The sequence below is a fragment of the Dreissena polymorpha genome, chromosome 1 (genome assembly GCF_020536995.1).
Source record: "Dreissena polymorpha isolate Duluth1 chromosome 1, UMN_Dpol_1.0, whole genome shotgun sequence".
Lineage (NCBI taxonomy): Eukaryota > Metazoa > Mollusca > Bivalvia > Myida > Dreissenidae > Dreissena > Dreissena polymorpha.
In genome coordinates, this window is record NC_068355.1 from 96600511 (window position 1) to 96620393 (window position 19883).

The 19883-nt window shown below is 36.2% G+C and overlaps 1 protein-coding gene across 1 annotated transcript in view; it reads right to left on the reverse strand.

Moving 5' to 3' along the window:
- Nucleotides 1–19883, reverse strand: part of LOC127841551 (transforming growth factor-beta receptor-associated protein 1-like) — a 42132-nt gene that overhangs the window by 6063 nt on the left and 16186 nt on the right. The window contains exons 6-16 of the mRNA XM_052370452.1: nt 13147–13281; nt 12303–12463; nt 11481–11613; nt 6862–6954; nt 4782–4886; nt 4109–4300; nt 3186–3379; nt 2074–2142; nt 1687–1759; nt 1084–1218; nt 673–773 (exon numbers count right to left, since the gene is read on the reverse strand). Of these exons, the coding sequence (XP_052226412.1) occupies nt 673–773; nt 1084–1218; nt 1687–1759; nt 2074–2142; nt 3186–3379; nt 4109–4300; nt 4782–4886; nt 6862–6954; nt 11481–11613; nt 12303–12463; nt 13147–13281 (1391 nt within the window). The remainder of the gene's footprint in view (nt 1–672; nt 774–1083; nt 1219–1686; nt 1760–2073; nt 2143–3185; nt 3380–4108; nt 4301–4781; nt 4887–6861; nt 6955–11480; nt 11614–12302; nt 12464–13146; nt 13282–19883) is intronic.

The window sequence follows — 19883 nt, forward strand, 5'->3', positions numbered from 1 at the left end:
GAACCTTTATTGGTACATGTAAGGAACAGCACTAAGAAACATAACATACATAAGAATTATATGCATATCGCTCAAATATTAACAGCACCACATGTAATTACTTATTCACTTCCTTATTTTAAAGAATGACATGACGTATAGACACAAAGTTTTCTATTCATTCAAGTTGACAAGCCCTTCCAGCCATACTAATACATCATCGACAAAAACCGTCAGATTGTATACAAAATGTCATATTTTACTCAAATCAATTAACGATTGAGTCAATTACATATGTGCACTAATGGCGGGCCTTTAATCAAGCGCTCCCAATTGATAAACAACTTTATGTGATCCGAAGTGAGTTCAAGCCAAACAAACTAAAGAACGTGTGAAAATTGTGACCGGGACTGTGAAAACAGTTCAAGCCATCCGATAATTTGACCCTCGCCATCCAACAGAAATGTACATGAACACATTGTATATAGCAATAAAGAATTGGTGCTTCAAGGAGAGTTCAAGCCAACTGAAAATTCAAGCCAAGCCAATTTGAGCCTTGGGGTTTCAGCTGTTCATGGTACTAATTCTGGATTAAACCATAAGATTGCCATTTATTGGTTAATTACTTTATATGTTGTATAGACAATTCTCTATAATTATTTGATTGCTAAAGGTTTGCCTACAACGGCTTACCTGGCCATGTCAATGTGCTCCTTCTTCACACCATTGGCTTTCATGAGGTTGAGTACATTCTCCAGATACAGCACAGCTAAGTGGGTATGGTATTTTTCTTTCTGCAAACATGAAAACCATCAATCCATCATTATGTTTGACAAAAATAATAATATAAGTCAGGCCTGTATCTGTTCTACTCATGAATACTGTAAAACCAGTATACTTTTAAACTCAATTGTGTAGTTAAAAGGAGCCAGAAATTTACATCTGAAGTAAATAATTATAAAATAATAGCTTTTTTCTCAGAACACAACTCATATAATTTTCCAACTACACACCTAAGTCTCTCTGTTTCCATTCTGACCCTTTTTGATTATATACAAAACGTACAACACTATGTCGATAGTCTATTCCTTGTAAGCCAGTTACCTCCAGTTTCTTTTGAAAGACAAGGTATTCGAGGTATGAGACAACGGCCCTGGGGTAGCGGTGCAGGTAGTCTATCACAGTGTCAGGTCTCAGCCTCTCTGACGGGGGCTCCTGCGCAGGCCGCTCAGTAAAGATCTGCAAACATAGCAGGCACACAGCCGAGACTAAAAATGACAGTTATAGAGATGACACTTATAGAACTGAATTGTGATATTAGGAAATCATAATTATACAAATAGATGTCTGGAAATTAAAAATTCTGCAGGCCAACCATTTTGCTTACTTAATTCACTGTTAAAGAGATGCATTGGGTTTCTTATGAATTACGATTCAATTATACCAGTTATTTTCATAGACTTAGGACAATTAAATATGTGTGAAAAAGATGGGATTATATTGATAGACAACTGGCTGATGTCTCCACAAATATTTTATAAGAAGCAGCTATTGTTTGTTATGCAAAACATGGTGTAAACATGGAGCTTTAAATATTGTGATGGAAAATAAATTATAAACTTAAACTAAATTAAAGCAAACAAATTTAATTGGGAAATTTGCCGTCTTATACTCGGAAAGCTTTTCAACAAAAAATATAATACTTACTTTTATACTAAGTTCTTGATCTTTTTCTAATGCCCATTCAACATATTTCCATACCAAATCATGATCACTTAAACTGCAATAAAAATATGAAAATTTTACCATCTTTCTCTGTCACAAAACAGCTCAAGTCAGTTTGAAGATGTGTTAGGTGCTAACATCATTGAAAATTATAAATGTGGACACAACAAAAACTGGCTTCTGTATCATTTGGACATGACAAAGCATGGTACCAACAAGAACTGGGACTTAAGTATTCTTACATAATAGTTCCAGAATTATTACCCAGTTCTTTCAAGACAATAAACACAATATTAAATAAAATTGTTCATGTGGTAACCATGTTTAATTGAGAGTCAGTAATATATATATATACAGATACACACTTACTTTGACAAAAAGTTGACAACAAATTCAAACCCTGGGAAAAGATCATCTTTAATATCACCATTAACAAGTCTGAAAATATAAATACCTGCACTTAGAATATACACAACTTAAGGAAGTTCTAAAACATTAAGTTTTCTTATGAAACAAGATGTGTTTGTGAACACAATGTCCCCCTATATATGACCTTGACCTTGTGAAGGATGACCTTGACCTTGTGAAGGATGACCTTGACCTTTCACCACTCAAAATGTGCAGCTCCATGAGATACACATGCATGCCAAATATCAAGTTGCTATCTTCAATATTGCAAAAGTTTTCATAAAATAAGCGATTTGGGCCACATATATTTGACCTCTGACCTTGAAGGATGACCTTGACCTTGACCATTCACCACTCAAAATGTGTAGCTCCATGAGATACACATGCATGCCAAATATCAAGTTGCTATCTTCAATATTGCAAAAGTATTTATAAAATAAGCGATTTGGGCCACATATATTTGACCTCTGACCATGAAGGATGACCTTGACCTTGACCTTTCACCACTCAAAATGTGCAGCTCCATAAGATACACATGCATGCCAAATATCAAGTTGCTATCTTCAATATTGCAAAAGTATTCATAAAATGAGCGATTTATGCCACATATATTTGACCTCTGACCTTGAAGGATGACCTTGACCTTTCACCACTCAAAATGTGCAGCTTCATGAGATACACATGCATGCCAAATATGAAGTTGCTATCTTCAATATAGCAAAAGTTATTGCAAAATGTTAAAGTTGGCGCAAACAGACCAACAGACAGACAGGGCAAAAACAATATGTCCCCCACTACTATAGTGGGGGACATAAAAATAATTTAACAAAATGAAATATATACTGTAATGTGTATTAAAAAGGGACATTGAATTTAAACTAAAAGTTACTTAATTAAAAAGATAAAGTGTAACCAAATGGAAGATTTATTTTCTACCAAAAAGATGGAATGTTACTTTACTCTTTAAAAAAGTTGTATGAAAGCGAATCTAAACTTACTTTGTATCTTAAAAAACAATCTAGGATTCCAATGGAAAGTAACATTATTTAAAGATAAATAACTCTACCACATACCTAGACCATATATTTAAAGCTTTATCGTTATCGCCATGGTATTTACAGAGCATAGCTAGTGAGTGGTGGCGCTCATAATTCTCGAGCCACTCAGCACAGTCCTTAAGGTCGCAGCCCGAGTCTACCTCGATCAGGGGAAGTAACTCTGGAGAGTTGATCTCTGCATATAGTTTCAATAAGGCAACATCAATCTCCTGTAAAGAAAAGGCTTCTGGTCAGTCCTCAAAGGTGCATGTCCCTTAATGCTATTGATTGTGGGATATTAAAACCAGAAGACATATTTTGTTTTCAGTTTGTTTCTGTTTGTATGTGTTTAACAGTGACTCCACTCAATATGGTCATCTTGTGCATTTAGAAAAGATGATTAAGCAATGTTTAAACTTTGTTCTGAGGAGGCACATAGGTCTTCATTTGTCTGCAGATGGTTTAGTATATAATATTGTTTAACACTTTACCACTAAGATACATATTTTTATGCATTTGTAGTCCCATTGAAAGTTAAATGTTATTTAAGACCTTTCTTAATAGATTCAAGTTTTAAAAGCTTCATTTCTAAGATACTGATGAGCAGCAAACAGTTACTAGCAGGCTGTTCTGGTTTTATGCTGTTTGCAAAAGCCATTTTCATTTTGCTTCTTATGGGGGAAGGGTTAAATGGATGATATACTAAGATGTAGGAGATATAAAAAGTATTAAGCTTAGAGAATCACCCCTTACCAAGACTTTGACAAATAAAAAAACAGTATTTACAGCAAGAATTTCAGAATTAGCTTCGTAATTCGACTTAAGTCATAAGGCTCCAATAATGTGAAAATCCTCAATGACAAACAGAGCCTTAACTTGAACTATTTACAGATTCCTATTGGTTCCTATAAATGATTAATCATAAGAGGGCTGGTAATTATTGGAAGTGACTTACAGACCTGTTTAAAGCCCCTGGCGTTTACAGTCCCTCTGATGTCCTCGAGGTATCTTCTCAGAAAGTTCTTGTACTCCTCCACCACCTGCTTATCTCCCCTGGCTAGCTGGTTCACGTCTGCAATCTCGTGCAGTCCCGGCACACTACGCTGGAAATTACTGGTGCTCGGCATAAGTCTTGGGTACAGGCTGATCAACTGAAAGAAAGTATATATAAATATTTAGAAAATTAATCTATTATGGAAAATACACCATTATTGTGCTGTAATCAGTTACATAATGAAAGATACTTCACTATACATTTTACTAGACGAGTTATAATTGACTGATCAAGGACTAAATCAGATTTAGGCATTATACTGGTTTGGTCAGGTAAAAGGAGCACTTATTTTAAAAGCAAGAGCCGCTTTCTGAGAAAACTGGGTTTTATGCATGTGCTTAAAGTGTCCTCCCAGATTTGCTTGTGCAGTCCGTACAGGCTAATCAGAGACCGCACTTTCCGCTTTTATGACATTTTTCATTAAAATGAAGTCTCTTCTTAGCAAAAATCCAATTTAGGCTGCACAGGCTAATCTGGGACAACACCGTTCACACATGCATTATGCCCAGTTTTCTCAGAACACGAAACATTTAAGAAGGCTTATGAGACTGTACCATCACAATACCACTTGACCTCACCTCCCTTACATCCACCTGGCCATTTTTAAATAACTCCTGAGCTTCTGCTAGGTTTCTACGAGAAAACTCAATAAATGCTGCCTGCTGTTGTATACGCTTGAATTTCTGAAAAAAAAGAACACCCTTTTGTAAATACAGTCCAACCCCACTTAAGCAGCCAGTCAAAGGAAACAGCCAAATTGGCTGCTTAAGCGGGGTGGCCTCTTAAGAGGGGGTTGGGTCATAAAGAGTCTGGAGTTGATGAGTGCATGGCCAACTGTTCAATTTTTGTATAAACAAAATGGTAAATATGTGTACATGTACTAAACAATGTATAGAAAATATTCTATTCATCTTTCTAATCATCATCATCATCAGAATCAAGTCAATGAAAAAGAATCATTCTCATGATTCATTGTTTACACAATGCGCGTTGTATGGCCCCAATGCACTTAAGATGGGAACAGTTGTGAATCAGTTATGCGTGAATAACTCCCGTGTCACTATAAATCGATAATTTAATCAGTTTATTGCAGCTTTAGGACTTTGAATACCTACCGCACGAATTGGTCCCGACAGTGATCTCCTTCACGATAAAATCGTGGCCAATAACTTAAGAGACTGATAATAGCAACCGGGTGTAATCCTCCTGGTAATCGTGCTTTTCGTGCATAATATTATAAAAACATTTTTTTGCCGCGTAAAGGGTTTTATCAAAATTAATATTGAAATCATTGTAAATATAAAACAAATATAAATGTTTTATTCTATTCCCAAATGAGAATAATAATTTGTAATCCGAAACACACTCCTGATTGTTTAATGTTAATGAGACGTTTACAAATTCTAGCATCGTGTATTTCTTTTGTCCCGACAAAAGCGCGCGAAAATTATGCATCAATGTACAATGTCACGCCATACCCATGGTTCAAAAGCATGTGTGTATTGATTTTTGGATAAAAACTTTGTAGCACAGATAACATGTAGATCAGTTGATTTCGGTTAAAAAACTTTTTAACTTTTAATTAGCCGACAATAGTCATAAATGTGTGCTTGAAATAGTATGAGCTACAAATAAAAAATTATAAATTAAGAATCTCCTTTCCAGTAATAATAGGTGATATTTGCACGTGCGGAAACAAAAAGATCAAACGGTCGCATATTGCTTTTAAGCCGATAATCCGCCGCTAATTAATTGCAACTTGCAAACTGGCTGTCAAAATGTTTATCACACATCACGCTTCAGTACTACAGAGCCTAATCCGCAGACAGGAAGTACGTATCGATTTTTTCGCCGTTGCGTCTGTGTAATTTTGCCAATGTACATGACTGACTTACTTGCCCGTGACCACTCATATTGGGGGAATTTAACATTTGGGATGCAAAATTGCTGGCCGCTGGCCGGAGAAACGGGGTTACTGCTTAAGAGGGGTGCATTATATAGTGTTTATCGACGGTCGCGGCACAGACCGGCCGCCTACACGGGGTGACCGGCGATGAGGGGTGACCGGAAGAAGGGGTTGGACTGTAGTTGCATGTGCAAATAGTTGTGAGCGTTCAAACCTAATGAAAGAAATTTATTTTTTAGTGATCAAACCAACACTTGTCGTATTTTATTTTCTTATTCTCACTGGATAAACTTTCTAAATCTTGGCACCAACTATGTATTCACAATATACTTGGTTTTAAATATCAACACAGGGCAATGATCTCAAAAACTATGATGTTTTTAAGTATGACAATGGTAAATGCTTAATCAGAAATAAAACATGTTGGATGGCTTGTTAAAAAGTTCTGGAAGCTGTCTGAGGTGGGTAGCAAACTCACTGAATAAATCTACCATAATATACATACATGTAGATAATTTATTAAATCTTTTTTATTTAGACACAAATGTGAGTGAAACAAGACATGTATATATAGGACACAGTTGTTCCACATTAAACTTTTTTCTCAAAGTACTCATTATAAAAAGAATGCAGAAAAATTCAGACTAGGGCAAATCTACATGCGCCCCCCCCCCCCCCTCCCAAAGTGGAGGCATACATTTTTCTATTTAACTATCACTCTATGGTTATTGAGTGTATGTTTTGGTTGTCACCTTGAGAAAGTTGTCCCTGGTGAGCCCGTGGTTGGCATTCCTGGTCAGATCAAGGGCCTCCTGGGTCCTCTTGTCAGCCAGCAGACCCTGCACCTAGCAACCATAACAGGTGGGGGTTCTACACACTTGTATTTGAGCCAAGCTCTGGGAAAATGGGGTTTAATGCATGAGCGTAAAGTGCTGTCACAATCAGGGACAACACTTTCCCCTTTTATAGAATTTATTGTTAAAATAGTGTATCTTCTAAACAAAATCCAGAGTAGACAGAAAGCGTCATCCCTGATAATCTGGTGCAGACTGCACAGGCTAATCTGGGATGGCACTTTACACATATGCATTCAGGCCTGTTTTTCCAGATTGCGTTTTATTTTTAATTTCACAAAATATTGACAACAAGAGGGCCAAGATGGCCCTGAATCGCTCACCTGACTAACCAAAAACAATCCCACTACTAATGGGATTTTTTACCCTCGTGACTTCGGTTAATAAACCATTGCCCAAGCACACTGCTTAACATTAAAACTCTGCATTTAAAAGGTGGAAAACGGCCATAAAATGGACAGCCCGATTTTACTGGGCTGTACCATTGATACAAACATAAAACTTTGCAGTGCTGGTGCGGTGCTTTAATAAAAATCTAGTAGTTTATAAATTAGCTTTTCACTGGCTGAGCCTAACGCTGTTAAAAAGCGGCGTTTTTATTTGTTGATAGACTTTAAAAACGATGGCGCTGATTGGCCGAAATTTCTTATTGAGAATTACAAGAAGGTCAATCCGTTTAAAAATAGAAATTTTCCCACGGCGGACGACCTGGACATTGCACTTAACGAAAAGTAAACAGTAATAGTTTCTATGCAGAAAATATAAATGAAAGAAAAAGGATAATTACATCAGGGCTTTCCTTAGACCTCAAATCTCAAGAGTCAAGGACTCTTGGGACCATATTTTCAAGAGTCAAAATCAAACTTCTGAGAGTCCTAATAATAACGCAGGAGTCAATGATTTTTTGCAATTTAAGCAAATTACTGAGATATAATATATAAAAAGCAACAAATAAAAAGATACATGTATGTTAACATTTATTTCTTACATTTTACTGTCACTACAACACTATGCATTTAAACACAATATTTCAATGATTAATAAATACAAAACATGTATTCTAATACAACATTAACTTCATGTATACAGCAGAGTAATATGTCATATGTTCTTCTTTCGCACGTTTGGGGGTGTTAGGAGCACTGTCATTTAGATCTAAAGTACGCTTTGTCGTTGGCGTCTTACACACACTTTCAGAGTTACTACCGATTCCGAATTCGAAAAAGTTTCTCTGCGACATTTTTCGAATGCATTAGCACAATTACACTTTGCACAATTACACTTTATCCAATAACTTTGTTTGACCGTTTCGCGTGGCTATTAAATTAAGAATGAAATACAAAATGTGATAAAAACCCATTTCCGCTGGCTATCACAAAAAAAACAACAACATACGGGTGGTACCTAAACACAATAGCCTATATAAATCGGTAAACTATAAAAGGAAATTATTTCTACTCGCCGATAAAGGTGCCTCCGTATTTAATCCCATCGAAAATTCCGACGCCCTTTAATTATTTCATGTGCCATCTTCACGGAAGATGTGCGACAAACACGCCGTTTCTATGCCTTATCAAACGGTCAATTATTACGCCTACATGTATTTTGTAATCAATTAGCTCATGCAAAAATTGTCACTTTGCCACAAGGCCAGTTGTATCGGTTCTATAGTTATTTTTAGCAACTTTGATGCAAAGCGTGTAATTTGACGTTGTAGACAGTACATATGCCAGCATAACTTTCGCGCGTCTTTGAACTGAGCAATCATGAAGCGAAACAGTGATGGGTGCATTCAGCTTTGGAAATACATTCTGCCATACTCTGGAAATATCTCAAAATATGCTTTACGGTGTTATGTGGATATGGATGTTATTATTTTATATTGAATATTATTAAAACTGACGCGGATGAGTCCATTCTGTTTTGGTGGGTTTATAGTTCTTCTTAAATGCTCTGAGCTTTTATGAGTACATACGTACAGCTCAGAGGGTCAATAGCTGGGAGTTGGATTATTGCAACTAGGTGGGTTTAATACACGTCTTTTCCGCAAACAGCTGATAACAAACGCTATGATAAATAATGGAAAGTTAATACACGCGTCATCGAACCAGCAGTGTTTTAATTGGTCAATACTAGATTTCTTAATTAACCAAACTCCGCCTACTGGGTGGACTTGTGCTTCGATGATTGGAAACGGGCGTTAACGATTAGCGTGTACTAAATGAGATACTCCGCCCCGAGCCAATTATCGCTTAGTCTTAACAACTTTTGATCTCGTTGACGCAAGTCGGTATATTCCCCCGGGTCAAATGTGACGCATGACGTAATTTTCTCAAGAGTCAAAAAGGAGTCTTCTGTAATTTTCAAGCGTCAAAACCCGGGAGCTCGGGTCAAAGGAAAGCCCTGTTACATCCAAAAGAACTTTTAAAAAAATGCATGACTTGTTTATGTTATGCTACTATAATTCTTATTAATTATTAATATTAGTATGATGTTATTATATGTTTGTTGTTTTTTGATTTTTTTTTTAAAGGAGAGAGAGAGAGAATAGCCCATTTTTTATAAGTAAAGATGGTGAAAACACACATACTGTTGTATGTGGCATCATCATTACTAGACCCACTGTTCAGTATATACTGCAATGGGTTTGTTGGAGTCTTTAAACTTTGTGATCTGTGGTTTTATTGTTAAAATTAACATAATAATATTTTTAATTCAATGTTTCTAGGAAGAGAAAAGATTTCATGTAATCTCGTATACAATCCCAACCCAGATTTCATCAAGATAAACATTCTGACCAAATTTCATAAAGATTGGATGAAAACTGTGACCTCTATTGTCTACACAAGGTTTTTCTATTATTTGACCTAGTGACCTAGTTTTGACCCCAAGTGACCCAAATACAATCCCAATCCAGATTTCATCAAGATAAACATTCTGATCAAATTTTATAAAGATTGGATGAAAACTGTGACCTCTTTGTCTACACAAGGTTTTTCTATTATTTGACCTAGTGACCTAATTTTTGACCCCAGGTGACCCAAATACATTCCCAACCCAGATTTCATCAAGATAAACATTCTGACCAAATTTCATTAAGATTGGATGAAAACTGTGACCTCTATTCTATGCAAGGTTTTTCTATTATTTGACCTAGTGACCTAGTTTTTGACCTAGTGACCTAGTTTTTGACCCTAGATGACCCAAATACAATCCCAACCCAGATTTCATCAAGATAAACATTCTGACCAATTTTCATAAAGATTGGATGAAAACTGTGACCTCTACTGTCTACACAAACAAATTGTTGACGGTTTTTCTATTATTTGACCTAGTGACCTAGTTTTTGACCTCAGATAACCCAAATACAATCCCAACCCAGATTTCATCAAGATAAACATTCTGACCAAATTTCATGAAGATTGGATGAAAACTGCTTTGTCTACACAAGGTTTTTCTATTATTTGACCTAGTTTTTTACCTAGTGACCTAGTTTTTGACCCCAGATGACCCAAATACAATCCCAACCCAGATTTCATCAAGATAAACATTCTGACCAAATTTCATAAAGATTGGATGAAATCTGTGACCTCTACTGTCTACACAAGGTTTTTCTATTATTTGACCTAGTTTTTGACCTAGTGACCTAGTTTTTGACCCTAGATGATCCAAATACAATCTCAACCCAGATTTTATCAAAATAAACATTCTGACCAAATTTCATAAAGATTGGATTAAAACTGCGACCTCTATTGTCTACACAAGGTTTTTCTATTATTTGACCTAGTTTTTGACCTAGTGACCTAGTTTTTGACCCCAGATGACCCAAATACAATCCCAACCCAGATTTCATCAAGATAAACATTCTGACCAAATTTCATAAAGATTGGATGAAAACTGTGACCTCTACTGTCTACACAAACAAATTGTTGACGGACGGACGGACGCACACACGCACACACAACGGACGCCAGACATCACATGGTCACATAAGCTCACCATGTCACTTCGTGACAGGTGAGCTAAAGAAACGTATACATTTTTAAAGCTTATGTAAAAAATAAAACTTAAATTCCCTTTCTTCCTTACAAAAATATCTGCCTGCTTAAAATTAAAATGGAACCAGTATAAAAGCATTGAAAAGGGACGTATTTAATAATCTGCCTAATATTGTTCATTATTCATGAGTTAAGTGTTTAAATCAATTGAATTCTGCTTGTTCGCATCAAAAGCCTGTGGCTTGTAAAGACAGTCTTGAGTCTGTTTCTTTGGTAGAACCAGCATGTAAATGTTGGTAGTGGAAATCATGAGAACACTCCCAAAGTGGGAATCGAACCCCAAACCTCCTGATAACTTGGCAGACTTTATATTTACTACCAAACAAAATTGTATTTGTTCAAAAACAAGGCTTAGGTTAAAATCCTTTTGAATTATGTATAAACATACAAAATACAATACATTAAATTTGTTAACTCACACAAATATGCACATTTATTTGTTCTCTATTCCACACATACTTGTTTCTCCCAAGCTACAGGCACTAGTGAGTATATTTCTTTAGTTGAGGCAATGAATATTCGCCCATCGTAGTCGTTCATGATCACCCCTCCTTGGAACGGTATGGCCTGCTTCTGCTGCTGGTCCAAAATACTGAAAACATGAGCGGGTAAACAGAATATTTGTGTCTTTTTTTAGAAAACTGGGCTTAATGCATGTGCGTAAAGTGTCGTCCCAGATTAGCCTGTGCAGGCCGCACAGGCTAATCAGGGACGACACTTTCCGCCTCAACTTGATTTTCGGTAAGGAGGGACTTTCTTGAAACTAAAAATACCATAAAAGCAGAAAGTGTCGTACCTGATTAGCCTGTGCGGACTGCAAAGGCTAATCTGGAACGACACTTTACGCACATGAATTAAGCCCAGTTTTCTTAGAACAAAACTCATTTATATAGAAAATACTGTTAGTCTCATTCTTGTAAATTTAAGAAATCATGATTTGCATTAATAAAGTCAAATAATACAAGTAGATGTAAATGGAATAATTAAATCTTTAACAATAAAACAGACATCCATACTGGTAAGAAAATGTAACTACACCATGGACAATGGATCTCGAGCTTTCATATGTATGTAAGCTGTTAATTATCAAAAACCTTTGTGAACTGATAAATGTATTGTCCATGGCCCATGTATAAATGTACAGACTGGTGTACAGTGGTAAACTAATTGTCCATATCCAATGTATATATGACTGTACACTTTGTACAGACTCTGTACAGACTGTTGTAAAGTGATCAACTAATTGTCCATTGCAAATGCATATATGTAGGATGAACATACCTATGCACTGTGATAAACTCATCATTCATGGCAAGTATGTATGGATGCACATATCCCACTGATATGAGGTTCTCGGACCACTGTAGTGGGGGTCGCTGGGAGATCCCTTCCGAGGTCACAAACATGCCCAGTGCACTGGGGCCCGTCAACAGGAACTCCTCCTGAGATTGGAGTTGGACGTACTATGTTAATTTAATCCCAAGGAACTAAATGGCTTAATACCCACACAGAATGATGACTGTTGTTTATTGGTCAATACACAATTATTATATCATTAATGATACTAAATGTCACTTATACACTCAAATCATCTGATTTTTTTAAACAAAAAAAAATACACACATTTTAATTCATAAAGCAACAAGATATGTGTTTGTCAGAAACACTATGTCCCCTTTTGCGCCGCTTTGAAGCTATATATTTGACCTTTGACCTTGAAGGATGACCTTGACCTTTCACTACTCAAAATGTGCAGCTCCATGAGATGCACATGCATGCCTAATATCAAGTTGCTATCTCAATATTGCAAAAGTATTCATTAAATGAGCGATTTTGACCCATATATTTGATCTTTGACCTTGAAGGATGACCTTGATCTTTCACCACTCAAAATGTGCAGCTACATGAGATACACATGAATGCCAAATATCAAGTTGCTATCTTGAATATTGCAAAAGTTATTGCAAATGTTAAAGTTGGGGCAAACAAACAAACAAACACACAAACCAACAGACAGGGCAAAAACAATATGTCCCCCACTATAGTGGTGGGGGGACATAAAAAAAAACACAAAATTACTGAAATCATGAAAAGCATCAACTGATGCATGATATGTCTCCCTTACCCTGCTGACTCGTTTGACCAAGGGCCTCATGTGCTCTGTGTCTATGGGGAAGAGGTCCGTCTGTTGACCAGTCTCATAGTCCAGCATGCAGTACTGCGACAGCAGGGCTGCACACACAACATGGCCGTCCATGCTCTGCAAGTTCTTTTTTTTAGTTAAAAGCTTCGTATTTGAGCTTAATTGTATTGAAAGCAATTGGCTTATAGGAACACTCTCTAGACCAGTATCAGGGAAGTACAAGATCTGCTTATAAGGACACTCTCTAGACCAGTATCAGGGAAGTACAAGATCTGCTTATAAGGACACTCTCTAGACCAGTATCAGGGAAGTACAAGATCGGCTTATAGGGACACTTTCTAGACCAGTATCAGGGAAGTACAAGATCTGCTTATAAGGACACTCTCTAGACCAGTATCAGGGAAGTACAAGATCTGCTTATAAGGACACTCTCTAGACCAGTATCAGGGAAGTACAAGATCTGCTTATAAGGACACTCTCTAGACCAGTATCAGGGAAGTACAAGATCTGCTTATAAGGACACTCTCTAGACCAGTATCAGGGAAGTACAAGATCGGCTTATAGGGACACTTTCTAGACCAGTATCAGGGAAGTACAAGATCTGCTTATAAGGACACTCTCTAGACCAGTATCAGGGAAGTACAAGATCGGCTTATAGGGACACTTTCTAGACCAGTATCAGGGAAGTACAAGATCTGCTTATAAGGACACTCTCTAGACCAGTATCAGGGAAGTACAAGATCACCTTATAGGGACACTTTCTAGACCAGTATCAGGGAAGTACAAGATCTGCTTATAAGGACACTCTCTAGACCAGTATCAGGGAAGTACAAGATCGGCTTATAGGGACACTTTCTAGACCAGTATCAGGGAAGTACAATATCGCCTTATAGGGACACTTTCTAGACCAGTATCAGGGAAGTACAAGATCGCCTTATAGGGACACTTTCTAGACCAGTATCAGGGAAGTACAAGATCGCCTTATAGGGACACTTTCTAGACCAGTATCAGGGAAGTACAAGATCGCCTTATAGGGACACTTTCTAGACCAGTATCAGGGAAGTACAAGATCGCCTTATAGGGACACTTTCTAGACCAGTATCAGAGAAGTACAAGATCGCCTTATAGGGACACTTTCTAGACCAGTATCAGGGATGTACAAGATCGGCTTATAGGGACACTTTCTAGACCAGTATCAGGGAAGTACAAGATCGGCTTATAGGGAAACTTTCTAGACCAGTATCAGGGAAGTACAAGATCGCCTTTTAGGGACACTTTCTAGACCAGTATCAGGGAAGTACAAGATCGGCTTATAAGGACACTCTCTAGACCAGTATCAGTGAAGTGCAAGATCGGCTTATAGGGACACTTTCTAGACCAGTATCAGGGAAGTACAAGATCAGCTTATAGGGACACTCTCTAGACCAGTATCAGGGAAGTACAAGATCAGCTTATAGGGACACTTTCTAGACCAGTATCAGGGAAGTACAAGATCAGCTTATAGGGACACTCTCTAGACCAGTATCAGGGAAGTGCAAGATCGGCTTATAGGGACACTCTCTAGACCAGTATCAGGGAAGTACAAGTACTTGGTATCTTTTTGGACAGATTTTGAGAAGGCTTCCCCACTGAGGATCTAAGCCATGATTTCTCACTCACAAGGGGAACAATTATTTATAATCTATTTGCAACATTTTTAATTATCTCTGTAACTTCAACAGTGAATCATATCAACACATAGTCTTCATTCTGGTTACTTGCTTTAAACATAACTGATAAAGTTCTTCTTGTTAATTAAGGAGAGAGAAGACCAAGTAGGTGTTCAAATTTCATTGGTCAAGATTGTCACATTAATCATGGCTTAAGGTCGCATCATCCAAACAAACAATGAGTTATGACTTTAAGCTACATAATCCAATCAAATAATGGCTAAAGGTCACATGAATGAATTAATTGCAGAGCTCCAGATAAGGGTTGTATTTTCGTAATTACGAATTATTTTCAAGTCCGTTACGTATTTATTTTAAAATCTTGTCGTATCATTAAGAATTACAAAATCAAGTTACGAATATTATTTTTACATCGGTTCGTATCGATTTTTATTGAGTTCTTTTCGAGTATTAAAGATCTTTGCGGTGCTTACATAGAATGGTTATCGGGTTTGTTTAACAAAGCGCATTTTTTCCAATAAAAGCGGCGTATACAGTCTATCTGTCAAAAAACAATGGCGGCGCCCAGAGAGCGTCCTAAAAACTGCAAAGCGTCCAAAAACACGCTTTTAACATATTGTACGCAAAGTGAGCCGAAGTTAAATGTTTAGAAAGACATTATAGAAATGATCTTATACGATGTTGTATGTTCAGTTTCCGACACAGTCGGAAAAGCTAAACAAAAACGCGACACGACGGGTCCAAATTTAAACACACAAAAAACATTGAACGAGTTGAAGGGACAAGGCCCGTGGCTAATCGTTGAAAAGATTGAAGGGGAGACCCGTTTTAATTGTGAAATATGTAAAAAATTCATCTAAGGCATGCAATCTAAGCACAGTTTGGGCATATGAAGGTATTTGAAAAATAAAATTGTATAATACTAAAATTACACTGCTGAACTCGTATAAATAAAGTTGCTAGTATGTTTATTTTGATTCTTTTGCATGAAAAGAACCATTATTATTTATTTTTAGGTCATTTATAAAAAATAAGAATTATTTTCCAAAACTTAGTAGTAACGTTAAGAATAAAATTTCAGAGTTAAGAATTCTTTTTGAAAATCTGGTAGTAATTTAAGAATTTCACAAAACCTTATCTGGAGCTCTGAATTGACTTGCAATCCTTAAACAAGTGACCAAAGACAACCAACACAGTTGACTCTGCTCTTATGACTTAAAGTCAACTTTTCTTCAGGACCTGCCATTGTGCATTCTGTATTAAATACAAACTGGAACTTGATACCATGTATAGATAAGTTACGTCATAAACGTTCAATCATAAATCTAATTCTTTAGTTTGCATTTTAAATCTCCAACACAGTATTCATGAATGAAGTGTTCTTTTTTTACAAAATAATTCATTATCATAATGGCTAGATAGCCTAAGATAGGTTTCAGCCAAAATGCTAAATGCTCAATTACCTGCAAACATTACAAAATATTTTGACTTAGACCAAGCAGTAGACTTATGATTTGAATTAATGGTATGTATGTGAATTTTTCAAACTGTATTTTATGTATATATTTATGTTTTTTGATAAACAAATACTGCACATTTTATCTCAAATGTTTACAGTAGATATAATCAATACAATAATATATATGAACTTTTAGATATTGTTAACATATATTGCATAAGTAATCTAATAATCTAACCAAAGCATTAGAGATCTTATATTATATTACCAATTCCATTATGCGCTGCCATATCTATGTAGTATTAATTGGACAAGCCTTAAATATCTTAATAAAATGTGCCCATGCACACATGCAAGCCACTACCGTAGATATCAAGAGTGCTACTTGCATTAGTGGTAGGGAACCATTGGCCTTAGATATTATTTCATGACTAATCCCCTCACAGCATTTCTTGCTGGGCTTGTGCACAGATGATAGAAACCAAGACTGATCCAGTGCTTCACCAAACGAGCTGGCTGGGCACATATCAATGTGATCTTTCTCAAAAAGTGGACCAAAAGACCAAAGGTTCTTACCTGAGTTTCAAAAGCACTGCTCTGAGCTCACTTGAGCCATACAAGGATTACTGACAATTAACCCCAAGCAGCCTTTTTAATGGAACTAAACTATTTGTAAAACATAGCACAGATATCATTAAAACAAATGTTCTTTTTATCCATAGGTAATAAATGTGATTTTTAGAGGGTTTACAAGGTTACTATTGTAAAAGAAGAAAAAGTGCTCTACCCAAAGACAGCCATGTTTTTAACAGACCAAAACCATTTTTGAACCCGTCCTGGATATCATTTAAACAAATTTTTCTTAGAAAGTTTCATTATGATTAGATAAACAATTTAACTTCATGAGTTCACTATGTTTCAATATAAAGACATATATAACACCACACCCCGTCGCTGCCATGTATCACAACTGATCAGAACTATTTTGAACTTGACCCAGACATTATAACAACAAGAGATGTGTTCGTCAGAAACACAATGCACCCTACTGCGCTGCTTTGAAATAAAATTTCTATTTATCATTTGGCAGGTATAGAAATCATCTCCTTTAAAGATTATTTATTCCCTTGGATTTTGTCCAATCAAACCGGGCGGGGGGGGGGGGGGGTCTGTAGACAGTCAAAAATTACCAAGTCAGACATCACTGACAACCAAGGCCTGTGGTTTATCAAAGAGATCATAGCCAGAGTTCATCATGTATCTATGGACATAAGTCCACAGGTATGTAATGAACCCTACTATTCACAAATTAGTACAGGAAAGAAATGATAATTATATCATTTAAAAAAACTTTTACAAATCAATCATTTGAGTTATAAATAATCAAAATAAAAAATCTGTACAGTAACTGTGAAAAGAACTTAAATTCTTGGTAAGGAAATATATAATCTGAGATTTATAATTATATAAATTTTTTCCCTTGAAAATAATTGTCTCTAACAAATCTCTATTTTTAGTAGCAAATAATTAAAAGCCACTACCGTGACTGTAGATTCACCACTCAAAATGTGCAGCTCCATGAGATACATATGCATGCCAAATATCAAGTTGCTATGTTCAATATTGAATAATTATCTCCCTTTAAAGCTTATTACTTCCCTTGGATTTGTATTTTTGACCTTAGACTTTGAAGGATGACCTTGACCTTGACCTTTTACCACGATGTGTTTGTCAGAAACACAATGCCGCGTACTGCGCTGATTTGATTTATTTAACAAAAATATATAATTTGGCAGGTCAGATAATTATGTCCATTTAAAGCTTATTACTTCCCTTGGATTTGTTTTTTCGACCCCGTGACCTAGTTTTTGACCCGGCATGACCCATATTCGAACTTGACCTAGATATTGTCTAGATACAACTTCTGACCAAGTTTCGTAAAGATCGGATGAAAACTATTTGAATTAGAGAGTGGACACGAAAAGTGTGACAGACTGACAGACAGACTGACAGACAGTGCGAAAACTATATACCCCCTTTTCTTCGAAAGGGGGCATAAAAATGTACAAAATGAATGAAGATCAATTGCATGAATATACGAAACTTGAAACAGACAATTTCTTCGACATATGTCTAGACACAGACAAATCCACTATATATTCTATATAACTGACTCAGGGCCAAATCTTCCAAAACTCAGCGCAGCCAAAATTTGTACAGTTTATGTGTGAGATTTACTCAGTAGTCAAAGAGGAATTTAAAACACAATAAAAAACAAGATATGTGTTTGTCAGAAACACAATGCCCCCTTCTGCGCCGCTTTGAAGCCATTAATTTGACCTTTGACCTTGAAGGATGACCTTGACCTTTACCTTTCACCACTCAAAATGTGCAGCTCCATGAGATACACATGCATGCCAAATATCAAGTTGCTACAGTACAGGCAATGTGTACTTTGACAAACGCCACTCGTCGCGGTGTTCATTTTACGGTGTTCGCTTACCAAACGACCCCCGCGATGGGTGTTCAGATCAAATATTCGCGGTGGCCGTTTTCAATAAGGTGGACACCGCGAATCACCGCGGACCCATTATATCTACCGCGGTGTTCATCGTGTTCGCTAAAAATAAAATAATTAAATATAAACGTAAATTATTGATCCCTTTCATTTAAAGCGGGTTTTTACGTTGTTGTCAAATATTTATGAATTTATATAAAATGTGTAATATACTTATTATATATATATATCTTTAAATATAAATTAAAATAAAAGTAAAGAAGAACGTGTCGAAAAATGCGAAATAAGCCAGATATTTAATTCTGAAATTTAAAACGGCTGTACAGCCGAATTCGCTAGCATGTAAACCATACATGTACGATGTGAATCTAAACTTAGTTTAACGGTTTATTTGAATTCCTGCAACGATATCTATTCATACGACACAGGAACACTAACTCCGATCCTAATGCAAAGACGAATGCTTTGGTTATTGCAGGAAAATATGTACGTCACAATCGACTCGGGGCGCTAATTTTCTTTGCTGCATTTTATGAAATTCGGCTTTAATGTGTAATTTTTCTTGCCTATTTTGTGTTATTGTAACATATTTTATCAATGTATTACAATTACAATTAAACACATATAAAAATCGTATATACCCGCTTTAAAGCGATAATGAATACAAGTAAATATAGTCTATTTTTATGTACATGATGGTCGAAGGATATTTTAAGTATTTAACGTAATATTATGCGCATCTAACAATATATGCAATGTTTATAGGTGTCTATCGCAACCGTCGGTTATTTTTTGGTGTTGTCACTTTACATAAACTTATATCTATGAATGCAGCATCAACATTCTAAAACGATATCCCGGAAAAATAAAAAAATCATTTGAATATCAATTGTACTTTCGTTATGATTCGGGGTACGATGTGAACCTAAATTTCATTTTAGTGCAGATTCATTCATACGTCACAAAGACACAAATTTGTTTTACGGATCATTTCGGCTTAGAGGACTGAACTGTCATGAAAAATATCGAATATTATATTTTTTTATTAACCACTGGAAGCAAGACGAGTTGT